We start from the raw sequence: 21,206 nt of genomic DNA on the forward strand, positions 1-21,206 counted from the left end.
AATGTGGGTTAGTAATTGAACCAAGAAATTCTAATCCATAAGCCATAAGCATCGAGGGTATGACCTATGTATATATTGACTTACTAGGGGGTACTTCATCTCACTTGCTCCGACCACGACGACCCAAAAGTTTTCTATATAATTGGCAGATTCCTATTCCTAACGCTCTGCTCTTCCCAAGCATTCCTTTCTTAAGTTTTTAGAGGAACTCTCATGATATTCAATGTCCCCCAGGATGTTTGTTTCTTCGTCTGTTGAGTCCCGGACATTTACATAGAATATTTTCTGATTTTTTCAGAGCTGCCTTTTATGAAATCTCTGGAGAATAACTTCTGGAAACCTCGTGAAGTTTATTATTTGTTAGAGACTATTTGCTCGGACTATGTTCATTCCATTTGAGGCAAAAACTATTTGGTATTCTCCGATTTGCTTTTGATTACTCTGAAGATATGTCATGGCGATTGGTTTTCCCAGTGTAGTACCAGTTCTATGCACCTTGGCGGCGCCTCTTTTGGATATCAGGTATCGCTGGCACGTTGGGGGCGTGTGTCACATGCAAATAAGGTACCACACACACACACATGCTCACACTTTTCCCGGACTCGTTACCCGCTTAAGACAAGCCAACGCCTGCTTTTGTGTCAACTTTCGCCTGGGCCACGCCCAGGTTTGCCGCCCACTCGTTTGCCGCTGCTTAGCCGCCCCGCACCTCGTTTCGATTTAATGCATAATTTCCCCGCATTTCAAATGCAGAAGCCACAACCGCAGCGCCAGCCCCAGCCCCCGCTCCAGCCAACAGGCCACCTAGATGGATCTGAAAGGATCCACAGGAGGCAAAGCAAACCGCAGTCACCATGCCCCATGCCCCATGCAGCATGCCGCATGTCTCCTCTGGCCAACACGATGCCCAGCGGGCATCGTCCTCCATCTCCATCCGCCCTCGAAAGAATGTTGTGCATTTGTGTTTGCCTTTGTGCCACTGCTCGGTGGCATCGTCCTGGATCCAGCTGTGTCCTCCGCCATGCTAACAATCTTGTACTTTGGAGCCCCGCTTGAGTTTAACTATGGACCTTGTTGGTGTTCCTCCTGCCACTGCCTCTGCCACTGCTGCTGCCACTGCTGCTGCTACTGCTGTCGTTGCTGTCAGAGCCATTTTGCCGTTGTCCTCGGTAATGTTACACGGCTTTTTATACTCCTTGGAGGCAATGGCAACGGCAACGGCAACGGCAACGGCAAACGGCAATACCAACAGCAATGGCAACGACAACAATAAAGCAGGTGAAGGATTCACATAAAAGTTGTAAAACTGATTTAGCCAGCCAGGACTCACAGGCGCACAGATAGAGGGACTAGGTGAGAGATTCGGGACAGGACCCGGGACAGGGACCAGGCATGACGATATTAAAAATCAAATCAAATTTCAGCTTAACTGTATAACGTGATAAGAGATGGCGGGACAGCACCTGTACTATCCTCAGCCTGACCTGGATCATCTAACCGAGTGCCAAAATTGCTGAAGCTGGCTGAAAACTCGCTTTGATCTGCCCTGATTGAGGGTAAACGCCATTCCGTTGATGATTAGGCGGCTTACACAAGTTGCTCAAATAGCTGGGGCCCGTTTCTCAATCAGTTATTGCCAGACTAGGACTAAGACCTCTGTAAATCAATCTGCTGCTGGCACTTGGATCGATGCACCGCCACCCCCACAATCAAATTACTATTTTTGGGGCCAGGCAAACATGGATTCTTCTCTAGTGCCAAGAATCAATGTGCTGGCAATTCAATAAGCTGGAGTTTCAGCCAGAGACAGGCAGGCCAGGCCCTCTGGCTATTTGGCAAGCCCGAGCTGAGCTGCATTTCATATCAGTTGATTAGTGTTGGACGGAGAGCGAGAGCTCTCACAATGGGGCTGGGGCTGGGGCTGGGACTGGGTATGGGTGTGGGTCTGGTGCCAAGGAGAAATTTTAATAATGGGCTACCCCGACAAGGCGAATGAAATGCGAGACGCCAAATTAGTGCCGAGCAATTAGATGGCAGCAGCCAAATTGAAAGCAAATGAAATGCTCCGGCACTCACAAAAGCACCGACTCAGGCTCAGGCTCAGGCTCTAGCTCTGGCTTCGCATTCAGCAGCAGCCTGAGACTCGCAGGCAATTAGCAGCGACACTCCACTCCCCCCTTGGCCCCTTCATTTCACTCTACAATATACTCACATTTATGCTAGTTGCATCGCATGGCATTTGGTGTTCCAGTTGGGCCATGTTCTTGCCACTGCTACATTTTCAGTTAATTGCTTCAGTTTGGGCGAAGAAAGGAAATTCTTTGCTCTGGGCTGCAATGGAAATGGAAAGAGAAAATGAGAAAAGTGAAAGATTGTCATTGCAGGAGGCAGGAGCCAGATGCTCTGCCTTCTGATGCAGATACTGCGCTAAATCATCAGGGTCTATATGTAAATGGGTTAAGGAAACAGTTCCGAGATTATTTTAAGGCTCTTTTATGAAAGGGAATCTAGTTGGTGAAACAAAGAAACTGTTTTCCCTTCAGGAAGTGGCACTTTGGCTATTTCTAGAGGATTTAAATTACTTATTCGTGTGTAAAAGATTACAGAGAAATGTAGGTAAAGTGCCACTCCTTCAACAGAAGCTTCCGAGTGGCTATAATATGTGTTTCTACATTTCATTTGCCCAGCACGCACTGCAGCCGGCGATGCGATGCAGTAATCCCCTATAGAACATTATGCGACTCACGTAGTACATGTCTGAGCATAGATATTATTAAAGGATGTATTCCCGGGCCCATAATTGGCCATGACTATGCAAATTTCCAGAGCAGCCGCAAAGTATGCCACACAAATAGTTCAGCCGCAAATGGCATTAAAATAAAACACGCATCAACGAAAGTTAATTGGAAATCTAGAGAGGAAACGAAAACGAAACGAAACGAACCCAAAAGGCAAACAAACAAAGCCTCTCTGCCACAAGCTCCGTATCAATCACAACAAAGCATACACACACACACAGAGACACATCGAGTGTGAGTGGGGGGGGGCGATAGGGGATAGACAATAGGCAGGCGGCAACTAAATTACAACCAATTTTTATTGCTGTGAAAACAAAAGGCGCAGCATATTATCACAAAATGGCGCTAGCAGACAGGCGGTGGGCGGTGGAGTGCGATGTCGGTGTCGGTGCGTTGCCGCTGACTTTGGGGCGTGGCAGGGCTATATCTGTCTGCCAAGCGCACGTTTTCACACACAAAAGGACACACAATAAATGATAACACATAAATTCGCACATAAGTTTAGTCCTGTTAGAGTGTTTCTCTTTCGCTCTCCCTCTCTGTGTGAGTGCGAGTGCGAGTGAGTGTTGTGTGTCCGTGTGTGTGTGTGCCTGTGTGTGATATCGTTAAAAGTCAATTGTAAACTTTCGCGCGCCTAAAGGCAGCAAAAAGTTACAACTATACCAACGCACAATGTGTCTAAGGCAGATCGAATTGTAATGCAAAGAGCAACCTTCCCCTAGTGCTCCACTCCCCCGCTTCACCCCCCTCCGCTGGCAGAAGCGCGTAGTGCCTCCTTATCAGTGGCAGTCAAATCAGAGCATAAACACACGAGCACCATCGCATAGAGGGTCAGGTCGGATCGGATCGGGTCGGGCTCTGCAGCAGAGGGGAAAGGAAACAAACCCACTGGAGCGGCAGCTGGATAACAGTTACATTGACATTGCCCATCCACAGAGAACCATCCTTTGTGTCTCTCTGTGCCTTTTTTTGTGTGTGCCTGTGTGTGTCTGTGTGTGTGGGTGAGAGAGAGCACGCCTGCGCTGCCCAGCTTACACCAACGAATAAGAGTCACATGGATAGACACGCAGAGAGCCATCCACCATTCAGCCATCCTCTGCTGCCGTCGCCCTTTTGATTTTGCCTCAGACAGCGACAGCGACAGAGGCAATGGCAAAAGGCAAAAGGAAAAACGTTGCTTTGTTTTTGCTTCGGTTTTCCCTGGGTTTTCCCTTTGCCTTTGCCTTTCCCTTTCTTCCTTTCTTCCTTTCTTGCTTTCCCCATGTCCCATGTACCATTCCCATTCCCCATTCGGGGGGCTTGTTTACGCTTTGCCGCATATGTCGCTGCCAATGTATTTAATTGTGAGATGCGCACAAAAGTAGGCACCGATTATTTCAGCCTCCTTCAGCATTTGCGGATCTGTGCGTTTTGTGTGTGTGCGTGAGTGCGACTGTTCCGCGTGTGTGTGTGTGGGTGCGCTTGTGTGATTGTCTTTTATTTATTTATTTCGTTTGCCCATGCCTTTTACTGGCAGTCACTTAATGACGTAACAATTATCTTTGGACGCATGCTTATGGCACTCACGGGTGCGCTTACTGCAGCCTGAGGTTGCGAATTGAAATTGCCAGGACACACAGAGAGACGACCCCCACGCTTGGATGTCACCGCTTCCGGGTGTGTGCCCCATATTCGGATTGAAAACTTTTTCAATTATGAAAATGCCCCTTAACGTACTTCCCATGCATCATTTCATTAGCCAGAAAACGGGGTTTTAACCCGCTCCTCCGGAGCTCCTCTAATTGACCGCCCGATGGGCGCTGCAGGGGAGGTGTGTATAGAGCCTGGGTAAACGTTTTGCAAATAAACTATTTCTTATTCATAAACAGAACTTGGCGCACTCTGAACGACCACTTAAGTGTGTTCCCCCAACAACAATAACGTTGGGCAGCAACAACGATGTGGCAAATATGCAAGTCCTTCCCCCCAGTCCTTCACCCCATTCCCATTCCCACTCCCACACCCACACCCACACCCACTCCCATATCCGGCAACGTTGTCGTTGTCGTTGTCGTCCTCGTCCAGTGCTGCACAAGCAGAGTGGAGCGCATGAATGGATGAGTGAATGGATGCTGAATCGCCAGTGGCAACCAGACAAGCGGGCATGTGTGGGGCGTGGCCAGCGTTGTCCCCATTGTTGATGCTGTGGCAGTAGCCCCTGTCCCTGCCCCAACTGTGGATGCTGCTCCTGTCGTGCTGTGGTGCCGTCGTTTTCCTCTAAGTGCACGGCAAGAGCGCTCCAAAAAGTTCTTTCTTGCTGCGAGTACGAGTACATCTATATTTGTGTGTCTCTCTGTTGTTGCATGATTATTTTTGCATGCCACTGTGAGCGAGTGGAGGACCTCGAATATAAATGCCGCATCTTGGGCCCCACCATTGTTGGCAGCAGGCTCCTGCTCATGACTAAGAGATGTCAGCGTGGCCTTTTGTCTATACATACATATAAGCACGAGACTCCATGTGGGTCTGTGCCATTTTCAGGCAATTTGTAAAGAGTGCGGTTTTAGGAAAAATGTTTTCTGAATACTTCTGTTTGGTTTATCTCCAAGACAAAAAAAACACCTTGGAACACCCTTCGAAGGAGTAAAACGTGATTGGGCACAAAATTAACCCTGAACTGTCGATGCAAAAGCACATTTGACACCCATCGATTGATAGAACAGGAGACCCAAAGCCTCAGCATCAGCCTCGGGGACGGAATGTGCCCCAGCACATTTGTAATTAAGAAAGTTTTTAGCTGAAAGGCACTTAAATGAAATTTTAATTTATTTCTAAAATGCTGCCATACCCAGGGACAAAAAACAATAGTCAAGGGGGACAAAAACAATGGGAAGGAAGAGTCAAAACTTTTCCCAAAGCCAAGTGTTGTCGCAGCATTGACAGAGACAAACAGACAGAAACTCTCGGCTGACTGACAGACAGATAGACAGAGAGAAAGACAGTTGTCGCTAGAGACACAGAGAGAGAGAGAGAGAGAGAAAGCAGGAGGAGCTGGAAACCCTATTAAATATTTAACCTTATCGCAGCCATTGCTTTGGCCATTGCAGGAGGTCTCAATGTGGCTAGGAGACCATTGCCGGAGACCGCACAACAATGGAAACATTTTAAAAAGTGCCTCAAGGACACACCGCTGGCGCTCCTTTGGCGCTGCCACATTATGGCGCCTCATGAAACGCTTAAGCTATCAACACGATATTCGGTAATTAACCCGGCTAAATACGATACGACAGGCAAATTATGCCAAGACCAAGACCAAAGCCAGTCCAGAACCAGACGAAAGCCAGTTCCGAAGAAGCCAGAACGTGTACTCCCTTAATGTCGCCCTGTGCTAGGGGCGGGGCAAAGCCATCCCCCTGTGTTGTGTGTGTTTGTGTTCGTGTGCTTCCTGTTTGTATTTCGTATCTGTCTCCCGCATTATCCTGATTAAAATGCTGCAATTTTTAGGCAAGTCAGGACTCGCACCATCAGCGGCAACATTTAACGGCCGTGCAGCTTTGTTATCAGAGGCAGGATGCATGAAGCACCTCACCACCCAACCACCCACCCACACACACAGACACCACACAGTCCTCCCCCAACAATAAGAGAGAAGGAAGGCCGAAGAGAGACCGAACCGCGTTGAAAGAGACAAAAGAGAAAGCAACCACTGCTCGTGGTCGCCGTTTGTGTGTGTTGGTGTGTGTGTGTGTGTGAATTGTGGTGTTGGTGAATTACCACAAAAATGAGAGACGGTAAACAACTTTTGCCAGACTCTTGGCCGAGACGAAGAGCGGCTGCCAAAAATCGCCCATTATCCATTTTTATTTTATCATCAATTTTATTACACACCGACCGACTGGAGAGTGGAGAGTGGAGAAAGGAGAAAGGAGAAAGAAGCACCAAGTTGATATACGAAACCATCAACATCAATGAAAAATGCCAACAAAAAGAGTAACCAGAGAGGAAGCAGCGCCACTCACCCACTCATCCACACATACACACACACACGTTAGCACACTCGCACACTCGCACACTCGCAAAGACTTTCAGAGAGAGGATAAAACACACGCCCTTTTGGCAAAAAAAACCTGTGATATGCCATAGTCCTAGTCCTAGTCCTAGTCCTAGTCCTAGCATTTAGCCTTCCCCCTAGTTGGGTGCTGTGTTTGGTTTTTGGTTAATTGTTGTCTGACTTATACGCACCTACAGTGGGGACTGCATTGGAGTGCAGTCTGTGGCTCCTTGGGCCCCGATCCTTTTGTGGGTGCGATGTTTGCTGCTGAACACTTTTCGTTTTGTTTGCACTTTGGCTCTGGCCTGATTCGCTTTGTTTCTTAAAATATCATTTCGCACTCGAGTCACTTTCACGGAAAATCCTTTTTGTGTTCGGAGAGAAAGAGAGGGATAGATGAAAGGATTAGCACTGCTCAACAGAGTCTGTTTTCGGGTAATCGTCTATGGGCTTGAACACGGGTCGTCCTCACGCACTGGTTGCTGTTTAGCAACTGAAACTAGATCTGACAAGTGCCAAATCACCTCATCCTCAACGTCAGCGTCAACGTCCAAGCCAGCACAGCACATACATCATCTTTCGAGCTCATAATCTTCCGAGCCAATCACCTAAGCAAATCTTATCCAATTGACCGAACAATAAACCCAATTTGCATTGAGAGAGTGCATCTGTGTGTTCGTGTTGATTGAATCAACAGCCGACAAGTAAACAGATTAAGATTCGGACACTTTAACTAGGCTCGGCACAATGGACACCCATTCACCCACTCACCCATTCGGACTAACTATCCCCATCCATGTGTGGAGCTCTGCTCTACTCGAATTTCGCACTTATTCAATTGAGACATTTGGTGAAAATTCTACCCCAGAGCTGGGCACAGCCGGGGGTGCCGTCGTCTTCTAATAATTAGCCCAGAGTTCTTACAGAGCCCAACTAATGACAAAGACCTTCAGACCTAAGCCAAAGTAGGTCGGGCCACTACCACTACCGACACGCCCACCAACTCTGCTCATATAATATATATTTAATATCATAAACCCAATGCTTTTTAAAGCATCTTTATGTGCCGATTTCGATTCTTCTCAATGCTACTACTCTTTCTTTTAATTTCTTTGTCTGTTGTTGTGGTTGCTCTCCCCCTCGTTTCCTGTTCCCCCCGTTCCCATTGCCCCGTGGCCATGCTCTGCCCTGCTCTGCCCTGCTCTGGTTGTTGTGGATAAATTCGGGATTTTTTGGGAGCGGCCATTTGATTTTCTCTTAACATTTTCTGCCTGTCAGTCTTTCTCGTGTGTTGTGTCGGGGGCTGGCTAAAGGTTTTGTCTGTGGAATATTTCGAAACAAATACTGTGTCTGCAATGGCGTAAAAAGTAAAATTTCTATTCGGCTTGGAGGTTGACGGTTTTTCGTTTTTCTTCTTGCGAAAGACAAAATAAAAAAAAAACACTCCCACGTCTGGTGTGGCGCTGTCTGCGCTGTGCGACCGGGGGATTGATTTTTCTGCTGAGGGCTGTATGGCGGCGGCAGCGGCAGGGCATGCCATACCATACTCGTTCTTCTGGGGGTTGGGTTGCGGTGCGGCTGTTGCCACTGATGACGCTGGCTTAACGAATATGGACCGACAGCACCATCAGTAACAAAAGAAGCACACGCAGACGGTTTGGTTTTCCAAATGCACACACGATTCCAATTTTCCGATTTTCCGCCGTAGTCTTTTCGTCATAGTCTGGTCTACCGCACTGGGAATATGACACACACTGACCACACACACACACAACATACACAGACACTAGTGGGGATTACATGGTAGGAGAAGCAGCGACGGCGACAGCGACAGCGGCAGGCATGACCATTCCCATTTCCACTTCCACGCTGCTCTGCTTTGCCTATCCTCTTGCCTGTGTTGGTGCTGCTGACACTGCCACTGCCACTGCCACTGTTGTGGATGCCGCCGCCTCTGTGTGTTTCGCCTGGACTATTTACCGAGCCTTGTTCCGTTAGCCGCCGTCGTGCCGTCACTCTCGAGTTGCAAATTCACTCTGAAACAGAGTTCCGAATGCGAATCCGCTTCTGCTGCGAATGCTTCGGGGACCCAAGGACTCGGCGGCGCAGAATGTGTGTCGCACGGCGCACCAGCTCGCGCCGCCCCAAATCTCTTTTGATGGCCGTAAAGAGCGAAAGAGCGGAAGCGCGTGGTGGATTAAACACTTGAAGCTGCGAATCATACCGAAACAGGAACCGGAACCGGAACGGGAACCGTTAACCGAAATAAACCGATTTAAACTCTCTATTACCAAAACCGATATTTGAATTATTATTAATAACCGGTAGCCGTTGCTGGCTGCTATGAAACTATACGGTAACTACCCAGAAATTATGACTAGCTGCTAGATATAAAGGGATGCTGTGACTTAATCTTGGCTGCTATAAAACAAAAATATGGATGCTGTGAAACTTATCAGTCTGGCTGCTGTGAAACTATAGTAGCTGACTGCTGCAAAAATATATGTATATAGCTAGTTATATTTGATGGAAGATGGAAGATATACAAAGGTCTATACACGCATCATGTCTTCAAACACCAGCAACATTTCGACTGTTTTTTTTTGTTGAACTATTTAGTCTAAAACTTGTTTTAGCCAAAATACAATAAAAGCAAGGACAAAAAACTAGCCAATCTTGTAGAAAATGTATTCATCAACGACCTAAAATAATGTGGGCAGAACTAAGGGGTTTAGTTAGCCATAATTATTCAACGGTATCAATAAAATGGGGAAAATGAACGACTATCCTCTTTCGTTTTTTTTATTTTGAACTATTTCGCTAAAACCTTTTTTTAGACAAGATCCAATAAAACTTAGTATTAAGAATACGCCAGTTAAGTAAAAATTGTTTCATGAATCGTATAAAATTATGTGGGCATGGCAAATTGTTTTATCTAGCTAATAATATTCGACGGAATATCAAAATTGAACAATAGGAACGACTATAGTCTTTCCCTATTTGTTTTTTGTTTGACTTATTTCGCTAAAACCTCTTTTCACGCAAAATGAAATAAAAGCGAGTATTAAGAATACTTCAGTTAATTAGAAAATTGATTCATCAATCGTATAAAATTATGACGGCATGGCTAAATATTCTATATAGCTAGTAATATTCGACGGAATATCAAAAACGAGGAATATGTAAAATAGAACTTGAATTCGTCAGTATATTTACGGTATATTTTAAAAGTGAGGCGGTATGTTTCGGTATATTTCTGAGGGTCGTCTGAGGGTATCGATAGGTCCGCGGTCACACTGTTTGACACATCTGCTCTGAAATTTGTGTTGTTGTGGTTTGTTGTTTTTTCGTTTCGAAAATTTATATAACTTTTAAATAGTGTCTGGGCCTGAACACATCAACAAACCGAATTTTAGACATCGAAACATTAAAATTTTAGTTATCCGGAAAACTCTGCCCGCCACCCATAGAGCAAAATTTCTGGTCTTTTGGATCAAGGCCTGCCAGCGAGAACGAGAACATCAACAACCTGTAAGACCCTGAGGAACATTTTATAGTTTCCAGGCGAGAGACAATCTAATCGGTATTTTACCATCCAGTTGAACCAACCATCTAATCAACTTATTCGGCTGTATTTGGATTATCCCGTACCCGAGTAAAAGCATCATGTCCATCAGACGCGGAATGGCCACAACGGCCAGCAAGGAATGGAGGGACTACTTTATGAGGTGCGTTTGAAGGTCCCCTTGGGTTCTAGAATTCGTAATTGATTGCTGCTATCTTTGCTCATCAATAGCACCCACTTCTGGGGACCCGTGGCCAATTGGGGCATTCCGCTGGCCGCACTCGCCGATACACAAAAGAGCCCCAAGTTCATATCGGGCAAAATGACACTCGGTAAGATGTGGATTTGATCAGCAAACCAGTTTTGACGCTACACGCGTGTTCAGCATCGAAAGTTTCCGTCGCAGATTTCCTAATCAGAACGAGTACTATTTTATATGATAGGGCTATGTGCAAATCACTACTGGTCTGGCTCTCTGATAAGCGAAAAACGCGTCGAGTCTTTCGAAGGGGCTGCCTGATAAGGCTGGCGTTAATTGAATCCCACATACTAGATTACATTACTGATCACAAAACGTTTCCCTTCCAGCTCTGACGCTCTACTCGTGTATCTTCATGCGCTTCGCCTACAAGGTGCAGCCCCGGAATTGGCTTCTGTTCGCCTGCCATGCCACCAATGCCACGGCCCAGTCTGTGCAGGGCCTGCGCTTCCTCCACTATAACTATGGCGAAAAGGATCAGTCGGAGTAAGCGATGCTCTCCCTCCACCAGCCTGACCCTCCACAAGCCCCGAATCACAAACGCGCGATGCCTCTTCAAATATTTACCCAACAGCAGCTACAACAATTTACTGGCGACACGCAACGCACATGCAAATTGTACTGCCCATCAGGCACCAGTGGTGCAGTAATTGCCGCGTTCAACACCACACAGCTGGCTGAATCTCATCACTGGACAAACTGAAGTTGTCATGCCACTGCGGTTGACCTTTGACTGTATTCGTTTAATGGCGCTTTGGAGAGCTCATCGCGCGACGCAGCCGCACCCCGCACAATACCGATTCCAATTCCAGATTAGTCTAATGCAAATGAGCACATTTTTTGTTTGTAAATTGTTGGCTACACCAATACCATACGTTCGGCGGTTGTTCAAATTTTCAATACGGTGCAAAGTAGTCAAATTTAGTGGAATTAAGGAATATAATTTTTATACGATTGGCCTTCATGTAGTATGGTTTAAAATTGAATAAAATCAATTGAAAATACAATCAAAAACATATATATATATATTTTTTTTTTTTGATTTTGTCATGCTCTTTCTAACATGCACTTTATTCAAACGATTACGTATATATATTGTATATAATATAAGTGAATTGTTCTTAACAATATGACATATATATTTTTTTGTTGTGTTTTTTAACATTTTTTGTTCATCAATGAGGTTAAAACAATACATTTTGTAATCTCTACCCATAAAGAGGTATTTTTTTTTTGTGTGATTTTGTGTTTTTGAGATTACACTTAGGATCAAAACATTATACGTGGATACAAAAAACATGGTGGTAGAATTTTAAAGTTCTTGCAAACATAATAAAAAGTACGTTTTAAAAATAATCACACCTCGCGCTCTGTGGCGCCTCTATTCATAATATGTTGGTAATTATGGTTTAGGTTTTACATCAGTTCAATGTCATGACACATGATGTTCTCCCCAGCTTCGGGCGGGGATGTGTAATGGATATTGGACTTTCTCTTCTCAACTACAACAACAACTTAACTAGACAATGGATGACAGGGGATCTCTCTCGACTTAAGGCGATTCACCGCAATATGCGATATCAGTAGGTAACGACAGTTCTATGTATTTATGGCTACGAGAATTTAAGGCTGGCCTGGCTGCTAGTGCTCCTTTTTGACAAAGGTGCTGTTGTTCCGCTGGCGGACCATCAGGTAGTTCTTGAACAGGGTCTCCTTGTGGTCCACCCGCTGTGACTGGGTCAACAGGCTTTCGTTCTCGGCCACCAGCTCCTCCTCCAACTGCTTCTCGAGCTCATCGCGACTCTTCGTCTTCCGGCGCGATACGCGGCTGGCCTCGTTGTTCTTGATGCGGTCTATGTATGCCTTGCGCTTCTCGTCGTCCATGCGGGACATCACCTCCGGGTCTGGTCCGTCCGCGTGCTCTTTGGCGGGACGGCCGCGCTTTCGCTTGGGGGCGTTGCCGTTCGTCGAGGTGGTGGCACTGAACTGGGAGGTACTGGCGACTGAGTAGGCGGGGGAGGCTGGAGCAGTGAGGAAGCCGCCGAACCCTGACTGGCAGGTTGGGGCTACGCTGGAGGAGCACGCCGAGTAGTAGCTGTGCGGTGTGTTCGGAGCTGAGAAATCGGTGGTGGTTTCCTCCTCGGCGCTCCGCAGATCCTCGATGATTCCGGCATGTGATGTGATGATGGTGGTGTTGGCGGCCTCGGGCTGTTTGTGGGAGAGAGCGGGCCGGTTAGGAATCATTCTAAGAATGGGTACGTGGATTTTGCAAACACTTACCCTCTCAAAATTCAAGACCTGCTCAATGATGGCGGGTGTGCTTATTTCTTCTGATTGGCTGAATGCAGGCGGCGACTGGCTGTTGATCTTGAGCATCAGCTTGCTCCGCTTCTGCGCCTGTGTCTCGCCCGCAGGGGCGAGCACTGCCGCCGAGGCCGTGCGCTTTAGTCCAACCAGAGGGTTGGACAGGGTGTGTCGGATGGCCACGGAGACGCTGCTGCCGCCAACTTCCGGATCGGTAGCTGGCTTGACATCGTCCACCTGGCCGAAGCCCAACGATTCCTGACTACAGACGTACATGCTGCCGCCGTAGCTGTTCTCGTCGGCCAGCAGCGGTTCTTCGCTGAAGCATTTGGTGTTGGTGGAGGTCTGTGAGAATGTTGAGAGCATGGGGTCCTGGGATCCGGTTAGTATGTCGTTAAGGTCTATGAAATTATTGGGTTGATTGAAGTTGATGCCGCACATGGGGGCCATGTCGAGTGTCTCCTCCTCTCCAGTCAGTTGCTGGAAATCGTAGTCATCCATTTGAAGTTTATAGTCGTCGAGGTTGTCGTTGTTGATGTCATCCATAACCAGATTGCACCGATCCATTTTCTTGGGCTCAAGCTCAATGTGATCCTCGGCAATCAAGTTTATATCAAAGTCAAAGTCAAGAATATCCGTTTCAGTAAAAATCTCCTTTCCGCTTTCGCTGCTACACGAGGACGTTGCTTCTATGTCTTGCAGGTATTCTACGATAAAAAACAAAATATTATTAGAATCATTTGTCAAAAACTTCAGTTCAATGAAATGTCATTATGTGTGCTAGTGTGTGTAAGCTTCTTTTAAGAACCTATTATGGAATTTAACGGATCAGATCATCTGAAGAAGATCCAAAAATATTTTTTACTCTAGTTCGAAATTCATATCCCAATAAAATTTTAAATTAATAAATAATAAAAAGTGAAAATACATGACATCTACATGGCTGGTACTGACATGGCTCAGTGGCGCTGAGTGTGATTGAACATACTACTACGCAATATTGTTAAAATGTGGCATTTCTTGTTTAAAATTGGTTAAACTCCTCTGTGTTCTCTACATACATTCTACACGCTCACTTAATTACATCCAAATACATAAAAGTGGCGCCAGCAGACTTAACGATGTAGTTTCTTTTTGGAACTATTAGAAGTAAAGAGTAGCGAAACTTGTCGCACAATATTTGTCTCTCTTGCACTTTGTTGTGAAATTAAAATCAACGAATAAATGAAGTTTGGAAAACAGGAACAAATCGGGATAAACATTTATAAAATTGTTCGAATTCAATTGAAAAGGAAAATATAAGGAATAATCTTTTAAAAATTTCAAGATTTAAATTGTTCGGCTTGAAATGTTTAAATTAAAAACTTATAGTCCAATTTGCAAATGTTTTTAGTTTTCTTTCCTCCATATCAGAAAAAAAAAAAATATTTCTTTGTCCCCCCCGCAAATAACAAAAAATGCAATTCACAATTACAAAGAAGGGAAATGTAGAGAGAGAGAGAGAGAATACCGCCTGAGCCATTTTTCAGACGGAGAGCGAGAGCGCACTCACACATTGAAAAGGTACTCATGACGCAGAGTACCACTAGGCGGCACAACAACCACACAGAAATTGAACACGATCGATCATGTCTCGATCCGTGCGATCGGACTGACTGCGGGCAAATGCCCTACACTGATGTGGAGATTTTTACTGGGAATTACATTTTCTTAATTCGTAAACGCAGAAAAACCAAGTTATTGTTACGAGTACTATTATTACAGAAACAAAATATGTGCAAAAAACATCTAGAAATTGTAGAGCAAAAAATGAAACAGAATAAACGGTTAATAACTTCTGAGACTGACTTCTGTGACTTCGTTCTGCCCAAGATCATAAAATAAAAGGGAAAAGAAATATCTCAAGGGAAATATTTCGAATGGGTCGCAATATTAAATTCCAATAGATATTCACCTAAGTATATTTCGAATTGCCGGTGGATCTCGCGCTGAGTGCTGTTTTATCCGCTTACGAACTTAACGGTTGCAACGACTTTTTACGAATGGAGCCTGGTCTCCACTAGTGGCAATATCAATGCGAGCCTCAAAACAAACCCGTGCAAAGGTACATACATATGTATCTGTGTGTCGCCGGTCAGAGAGAGAGCGCTAACCAATACAAGCCATCGGTCCTACACCAACAGCTGACGTCGCGCAACAAGTACGATTTCTATTGTCGTCCCACTCTGACCGAACACATGCTTGTATTACGGTTGCGGAAAAAGAGAGAGAGAGTGAGACGTTCACCGGCGACCGTCTCTCTGCCGAAGTGTGTGGTTCGTGTTTGCTCGGATTTATTCTTCTGCCAATTACATACATAGATACTTGACAGTCATAGGCTGTCCAAAAAGAAGTTAGCCGTTTTGGAATGCACTAATACATTTGCCGCTTGAATTTCACCAGAGCCACCCAGGGTTACTACTTGTTCTGTACCAGATAAGGGCAATACTTAAAAGGGAGTGTCTTAAAACAATGGGACAAACGATCGGTTAATTGACCTAACACTATTCAATTTTTCACATTTTCAAAGATCAAATTGTGTAAGAAATCTCACTAAATCAAAGAAATGTAGTTGATTAACATCATTTAATTAGCATTAACCGGCAACGGCTCGTATACGCAATGCATTTTGGCAGACAAATATTCAATTTGTGTATGTGTGTGATACACTAACCTGTTGCCGGTCATCTCATGTATGTGTATACATATGTAAGTATAGCTATCTCTGTCGCTCAGAGAGAGGGATGCATGTATTGACAATAAGAGGGTGAATGAGACTGGAGCACACGAACACTACTCCCACTACTGGATCTCGCTCTCCACGCATGTGTTTATGCGCTCTCTCGCAAGACTATCTGGTGGTGGTCGCGTTCTCCTTCTCTCTCAGTGTTTCTGCAGATCATTCTTTTTGAATTTCACAACAAACAAGTGACCCTGAAAAGGGTCGCGGGGTAATTTAAAACGAGCCCCGAAAATCGGATTGTTTCAATCAAAATGTATGTATGCTTAACATTCATATAAGGAACTCAAATGTTTATGTACTTGCATGAGTACTAACCTGATAAGTATTTATACTATATATTGGCATTTGCCGGCTAGAAAAACGTGCTCGCAAAAATTTGGGTCATTTGGACATTTGGCTGTCTACAATGCACTTGATTTTCATCGCTTGTGACATCACAAAAGTCGGTGGCAAAAATAGATAATCTGCCGAAAATACCTTAACCTCTAATCTATAAAACCGCCCGATAAGATAGAAGAGCGGAGCAAGACCATGTATGGTCAAACTTACGTATCTCTTATATAAGGAAGCTATCACCGGAACAAGGAAAGAGTGAAAAGGTGTTACCGACATCAATAAAAATGTCGATTGCAATATATGCATACATATGTAAAAGACCGGGGGACACCCAATGGAAATAAAACAGCTCATCGAGGTGGTGACTTCGGACACATATACCGGACAACAAGCTGTACTATATGATTCAATAGGCTACGTGTGCTACGTAATGTAACGCCTGCATTGCTTTTTACATATATATATACATATGTACAATAAATACGAAATATTACTAAATTGAATTACATCGCTATTCTGAAACCTAATTATCACTTCCAAATATAATAAACTATGTATTTAGATTTACATACAGATTAATTTGGAAAGATATTTTTGCATTTTTCCCCCCCCTTGTTCTTCATTAGAATAAGCAAAATTACTAGTACATAAACATATGGATAGATTTTGCGTACATACATATATAATGTAGTCATTTAAAACTGCGTCGTTTCGATAGATGGAACAATCAAATGATTCACCCCAGACAACCCGTGTCGTCAAATAGCAGATAAGAGTAACGTGTAAGAAAAATGAAGAGAAAAAAGGGGACAACATTTCCGTTTAGTAAACATAATCTTTGGGAATCGAATCATTCTTTGCTATGCTATATCGAACAATACTTTTAAAAATGTAAGAAAAAGTAGGACAATTTTCTACACTATATTATCGAAAATATACATATGTATGTATATCAGGACAGACATTATATGGAATATGGCAGGTTTTTCTCCAGAAGGTTTCGTATTATTGTTATATGAAAAAGTGATGCGATTCTGCCAGCAAAAATGATCGCCAATACAGTGTTTTACTAGGATAACCACAAAACTCATTGAAAGGTTTGCCAAAAAAACGGACAGACAGATCTCTGTAAACTTTAAAAGTCAGAGACGGACATGGCAATATGTATGTTCGAAAATCTTTCATGCTTTCCTTAAAAATCTAGAGAAGAATTTTTGTTTTTGAGTGTGACTTATAGTTTGTGAGTATGTAAAGGAAATATATAAAAAAGTATGGCACTTTAGTTGGATAAAAAGAAATAAATCTTTTGGGTGTTTTCTGTTTTTTTCTGTAGTTTTCTGGCAGAAAGATAAAATAGGTCGAACAAAAGACATGCTGTAAAACTTCGATAAATGGGGGGGGTTGAATATCTATAGGATATATACAAAATATGGAATATTGAATTCCATTTACCGACAGATCAGGCTTCGGACTAGGCGAGCCGGGACCTGGCCCGCCCTGTCTCCGTTGCCGTATTCCATCTGGAGCTAGGCCATGGCCATCAGCTCGTTTCTTCAATGGGTCATTGCACTGTGATCTTCTTCATCGCCATCTAAGTGGTGAAAGTACCTCGATGTCCTTGGCAGAGAAGCACCTGTCCCCCCACCCGGCTGGGCGGGGGAGCTGGGCAAAGCTCGTGCCTGCTATCTGACTCTTTCTCTAACTGATTGTTGTTAAGTTTTTCGATTTCGATTTTTTGGCAACGTATCGCAACAGTAATGAGAGAGTTCTTGGTACATATTTAACACACACAAAACACAGTACTCACCATCAATGAACACCGGAACATCTATCTCTTCAACTGTAGCAGTAGGCATTGCTCCACTCATATCCTGGCGGGACGGCTGCAAGTCTGCACCTGTCAGCTGGATACCAGCCATTGACGCCAGGGTCTGTGACTGGGGCGTGCTCGAAACCGGGACCGTTTGCGTCACCATCTCCATAGTCCGTGTACCGACTACTGTCGCCTGCTCGTGGTGCAGCGTTCTTGGCGCCTGTGCCGAGCTGTGTTCTAGTTGGTATGTTGCAGTCCCAGTCGCTGGATACGTTGCGATAGGGGCTTCCGTCGCCGAATTCTTCAAGTTTACTAGAGGGAGCACCGTAGGCAAAGCCCGTTTCACTGGCGGACGCGTTGGTACCGACCCTGGTAAAAAGGGTATTCTGATAATGCGAGTTCGAGGCGCGCTGCACTCTGTCCCGCTGCTCCTGCTGTTGTTGCAGCTGTTCTTGCTGCTGTTGCTGTTGCTTGTCTCGTGCGTCTGCGCCTGCGTTGGCACCCTGATCAGTATGATTCTTGGGTTTGGTTTCGTATTTATCACGATCGGTATGGTTGTGCTGCTCATCGACGTGCACGTAACCGAAGCCTTCGTAGGCACTGTTTGCGTTGTTCTCCTGTGAGAGCAGCAGCAGTTGGGCGATGAGTTTCTCTCGCCAGAGGGTATCGTTACTGTTACGATCTGCGGATCCTGGGACCGTGCGTGGGCGTGCTCGCTTGCCTGTTCCGGTGCCTGGTTGTTGCTGGGTGGTGCCCTCGCCTCGTATGTTGTTGCCTGTACTCGTGCTGGCTCCTGGATCATCAATATTATATCTCTGAGATTTTCGGGTTTCTCTCTCGTTGCTGTTAGAGTTGGTCTCGGTGACAATACAATCGGACTGGTGGTTCTGGGAGCTTTGGCTGCTGGTGCTGCTGTTGAAGAAGGTCTTGGTCTGCTCGTGGATGGTTGTGTTGTTGGTTTCGCTCTTGGGCCTGGCTTGGCTGGTTTGGGATTCGACAGAGAATGCCATTTTGAACGGGGCTGTTTTTGTATAAAATTTCAGCATATTTCGTTTCATTTCATATGGTTTTTGGTGCACGGTTCGTTTCGGTTCGGCAGGATTTCAAAAATATATATAAATTTGCACAATTTATACAATTTGTTTTTGATCGATTCAGACAGGATTTGTTGATGAGTGGAGCAAGCGCAGTTAAGAGTTTTCGGTATTTTTGTTTTTGTTTTTATGTGAAAGAAAATAGACAAAAGAAAAAGATTTTGTTATTACACAGATCGACGACGTTGGGGAAGCACGATCCTTTGTAGGGCTCGCGCCTCAAAATCTTGTGGTTTTGGGTGGGTGGGTTAGCAATGTACAATGCCTGCCGCCGGCCGCCGGCCGCCTGCCGCCTTCCGCCCATGGATCCTGTGGGGACCATGGGCACTCACGGTCGGTCAATGTCTCAGAGATATCGGATGCGGGATATCCCTGATCATTGATTTGTCAGGCGTTGGGTCTTTTCTTTTTTGGCGATCTCGAAGAGCTTGTATGTGTGATGCGTTTGTTTTAGATGGTGGGTGGTGGGATGTCTGCTTGGTTGGGTGTGTGCTTGGTGTTCTTTTGCAGGCCTTGTTTTGTTAGTTGCATTTCCTTTTTTCTCTTTTGGCGTGTTTTTTTCTTTTCCATACTATTCCCATATTTTTTCTGTATGTTTGTTAGAGTTAATTCCTTTTTTCCTTTATTTATTTATTTTTTGTTTTGGATTGTATCCTTTTTTGTATGGAATTGCTCCTTTTTTTTTTGAATGGAAGTGCTCCTTTTTTAAAATGGAATTACTCCTTTTTTCAATGGAATTGCTCCTTTTTTCAATGGAATTACTCCTTTTTTCAATGGAATTACTCCTTTTTTCAATGGATTGAATCCTTTTTTCTTTTCTTTTCTTTTCTTTTTGTCTTTTTTCTTTTTTCATAAAACATTCTTACAAACTAAAGGTGCAAGGACGATCTCAACCAAGCGCAATCATGAGAGACAGAGTCGTATGTTTATGATATGATCAGGACTTTGAATACTCACTTTTAATTGACCGTTAGAAAGAAACAATGAAATTGTTAGGATCCCTCTAAACAAGCTCTAAAAAGAGTCGTCGACACAAGTTCCCCTTAGGCTGTAAATTAAAGAATAAAGAAGAGAAGGCGCATTACTTATAGGGCCCACAACATGGAGATCGCAGTGATAAGATTCGATAATAGCTCTAGATTTGATTTTTAGTCCTCTTCAATTGTAATTACAGATAATAGTAGAGTTGTTTTCGCCAAAAATTATAGTTCCTTGTTCGATAGGGCTGGGCTGGGCGCCTTTCAAACGTCTGATAAGCCCACGGCGCCCCCCTAAAAGCTTTTGCCACGCAAAACGCAAAATGAATTTCACCAGAGGCATGGGCATGGGCATGGGCATGGCCGACCATGGGCATGGTCAACAGGTATCTACAGCCAGAGGGGGCGTGGGCTAAGCTAATCAGCAGTTGGCAACGTCCCTCAATTCGGGCACCCTTCCCTCCCTTCCACAATTGTCACTTAGATAATTGTGCTACAGAATACAGAACACATTATCTCACTCGAATATCAGAAATTGTCGTGTGCTGGCCGGTGCATAAAACAACACCAAAAAGCAATTATCAAGCGATGGAAAATTTCCCCCCAAAAGCACACGCGAGCTTTGTCTAATGGCACACTAATACCGGCACGGCTCGGCACGGCACACGTATTGCTTTATAATTACTATTGTCTCGCATATCAAAAGAAAAATCCCCCAAGCCCCCGTGTAAATTTGATCAAAATTGTTGCTTGCTTGCATGTCTAATTCGCTCTGACGTCACTCGCTCACTTAAGCAATTCAATATGGTGGTCTTTTCACTCAATATATACTATAGATCTTACACACACTTATACACACTATATATATAATAAATATACATACATATATGCATATTGTCATCTGGATTACTTACATTTACTTAGTAAAACTGTGTCTTCAAGCGCGGTTGTCCGGTTGTCGAAAACCCGACCGAAAAATTCACTTGGGATTTTTGCTGCGCAATTATTTATTGGGTGGTTCCTGGCACCACCACTTGGATATTTGGTCGCCTGTGGCCGTTTCTACGATTTTATGAAACTACTCTGTTCCGACGATTGTCTGGTTGTTGCTCCACGTAGAACAACAACGAATGATATTTGTTCACACTGTGGTTCCTTTCTGCAGGAACTGAACTGTCTGTTTGACTTGTATGAATTCCACTGAACTTGTAGAAGAACTTTTCTATTCACTTTATTTGAGTTGAACGA

General features: G+C 44.6%; 3 protein-coding genes across 3 annotated transcripts in view; 1 reads left to right on the plus strand and 2 right to left on the minus strand.

Moving 5' to 3' along the window:
• Nucleotides 1-7,296, minus strand: part of LOC6588153 (cubilin) — a 42,571-nt gene extending 35,275 nt beyond the window's left edge. The window contains exons 1-2 of the mRNA XM_026984298.1: nucleotides 7,020-7,296; nucleotides 2,213-2,331 (exon numbers count right to left, since the gene is read on the minus strand). The gene's annotated coding sequence lies outside the window, so the exon portion shown is untranslated. The remainder of the gene's footprint in view (nucleotides 1-2,212; nucleotides 2,332-7,019) is intronic.
• Nucleotides 7,297-10,220: 2,924 nt separating this feature from the next.
• Nucleotides 10,221-11,545, plus strand: LOC6588161 (mitochondrial pyruvate carrier 1). The gene is made up of 4 exons (XM_002013338.2): nucleotides 10,221-10,359; nucleotides 10,428-10,556; nucleotides 10,625-10,725; nucleotides 10,982-11,545. The coding sequence occupies exons 2-4, from the start codon at nucleotides 10,495-10,497 to the stop codon at nucleotides 11,140-11,142; spliced, it is 324 nt and encodes a 107-aa protein (XP_002013374.1). The 5' UTR covers nucleotides 10,221-10,359; nucleotides 10,428-10,494; the 3' UTR covers nucleotides 11,143-11,545.
• A 451-nt stretch (nucleotides 11,546-11,996) lies between these two features.
• Nucleotides 11,997-18,758, minus strand: LOC113564886. Its single transcript, XM_026984101.1, has 3 exons — nucleotides 17,882-18,758; nucleotides 12,933-13,663; nucleotides 11,997-12,860 (listed from the first exon to the last, which is right to left on the minus strand). Exons 1-3 carry the CDS (start codon nucleotides 18,687-18,689, stop codon nucleotides 12,294-12,296), a joined length of 2,106 nt encoding a protein of 701 aa, XP_026839902.1. The 5' UTR covers nucleotides 18,690-18,758; the 3' UTR covers nucleotides 11,997-12,293.
• Nucleotides 18,759-21,206: the final 2,448 nt, after the last annotated feature.

Source organism: Drosophila persimilis, unplaced genomic scaffold (assembly GCF_003286085.1).
Source record: "Drosophila persimilis strain 14011-0111.01,24,50 unplaced genomic scaffold, DperRS2 tig00000000-arrow-pilon, whole genome shotgun sequence".
Lineage (NCBI taxonomy): Eukaryota > Metazoa > Arthropoda > Insecta > Diptera > Drosophilidae > Drosophila > Drosophila persimilis.

Coding starts and splice junctions, on each gene's coding strand:
- LOC6588161 (XM_002013338.2), top strand. CDS start 10,495: ATGTCCATCAGACGCGGAATGGCCACAACGGCCAGCAAGGAATGGAGG. Junction 10,557..10,624: donor TGGAGGGACTACTTTATGAG/GTGCGTTTGAAG, acceptor GCTCATCAATAG/CACCCACTTCTGGGGACCCG. Junction 10,726..10,981: donor ATCGGGCAAAATGACACTCG/GTAAGATGTGGA, acceptor TTTCCCTTCCAG/CTCTGACGCTCTACTCGTGT.
- LOC113564886 (XM_026984101.1), bottom strand. CDS start 18,689: ATGATCCAGGAGCCAGCACGAGTACAGGCAACAACATACGAGGCGAGG. Junction 13,664..17,881: donor TGTTCCGGTGTTCATTGATG/GTGAGTACTGTG, acceptor TTTTTATCGTAG/AATACCTGCAAGACATAGAA. Junction 12,861..12,932: donor AGGTCTTGAATTTTGAGAGG/GTAAGTGTTTGC, acceptor TCCCACAAACAG/CCCGAGGCCGCCAACACCAC.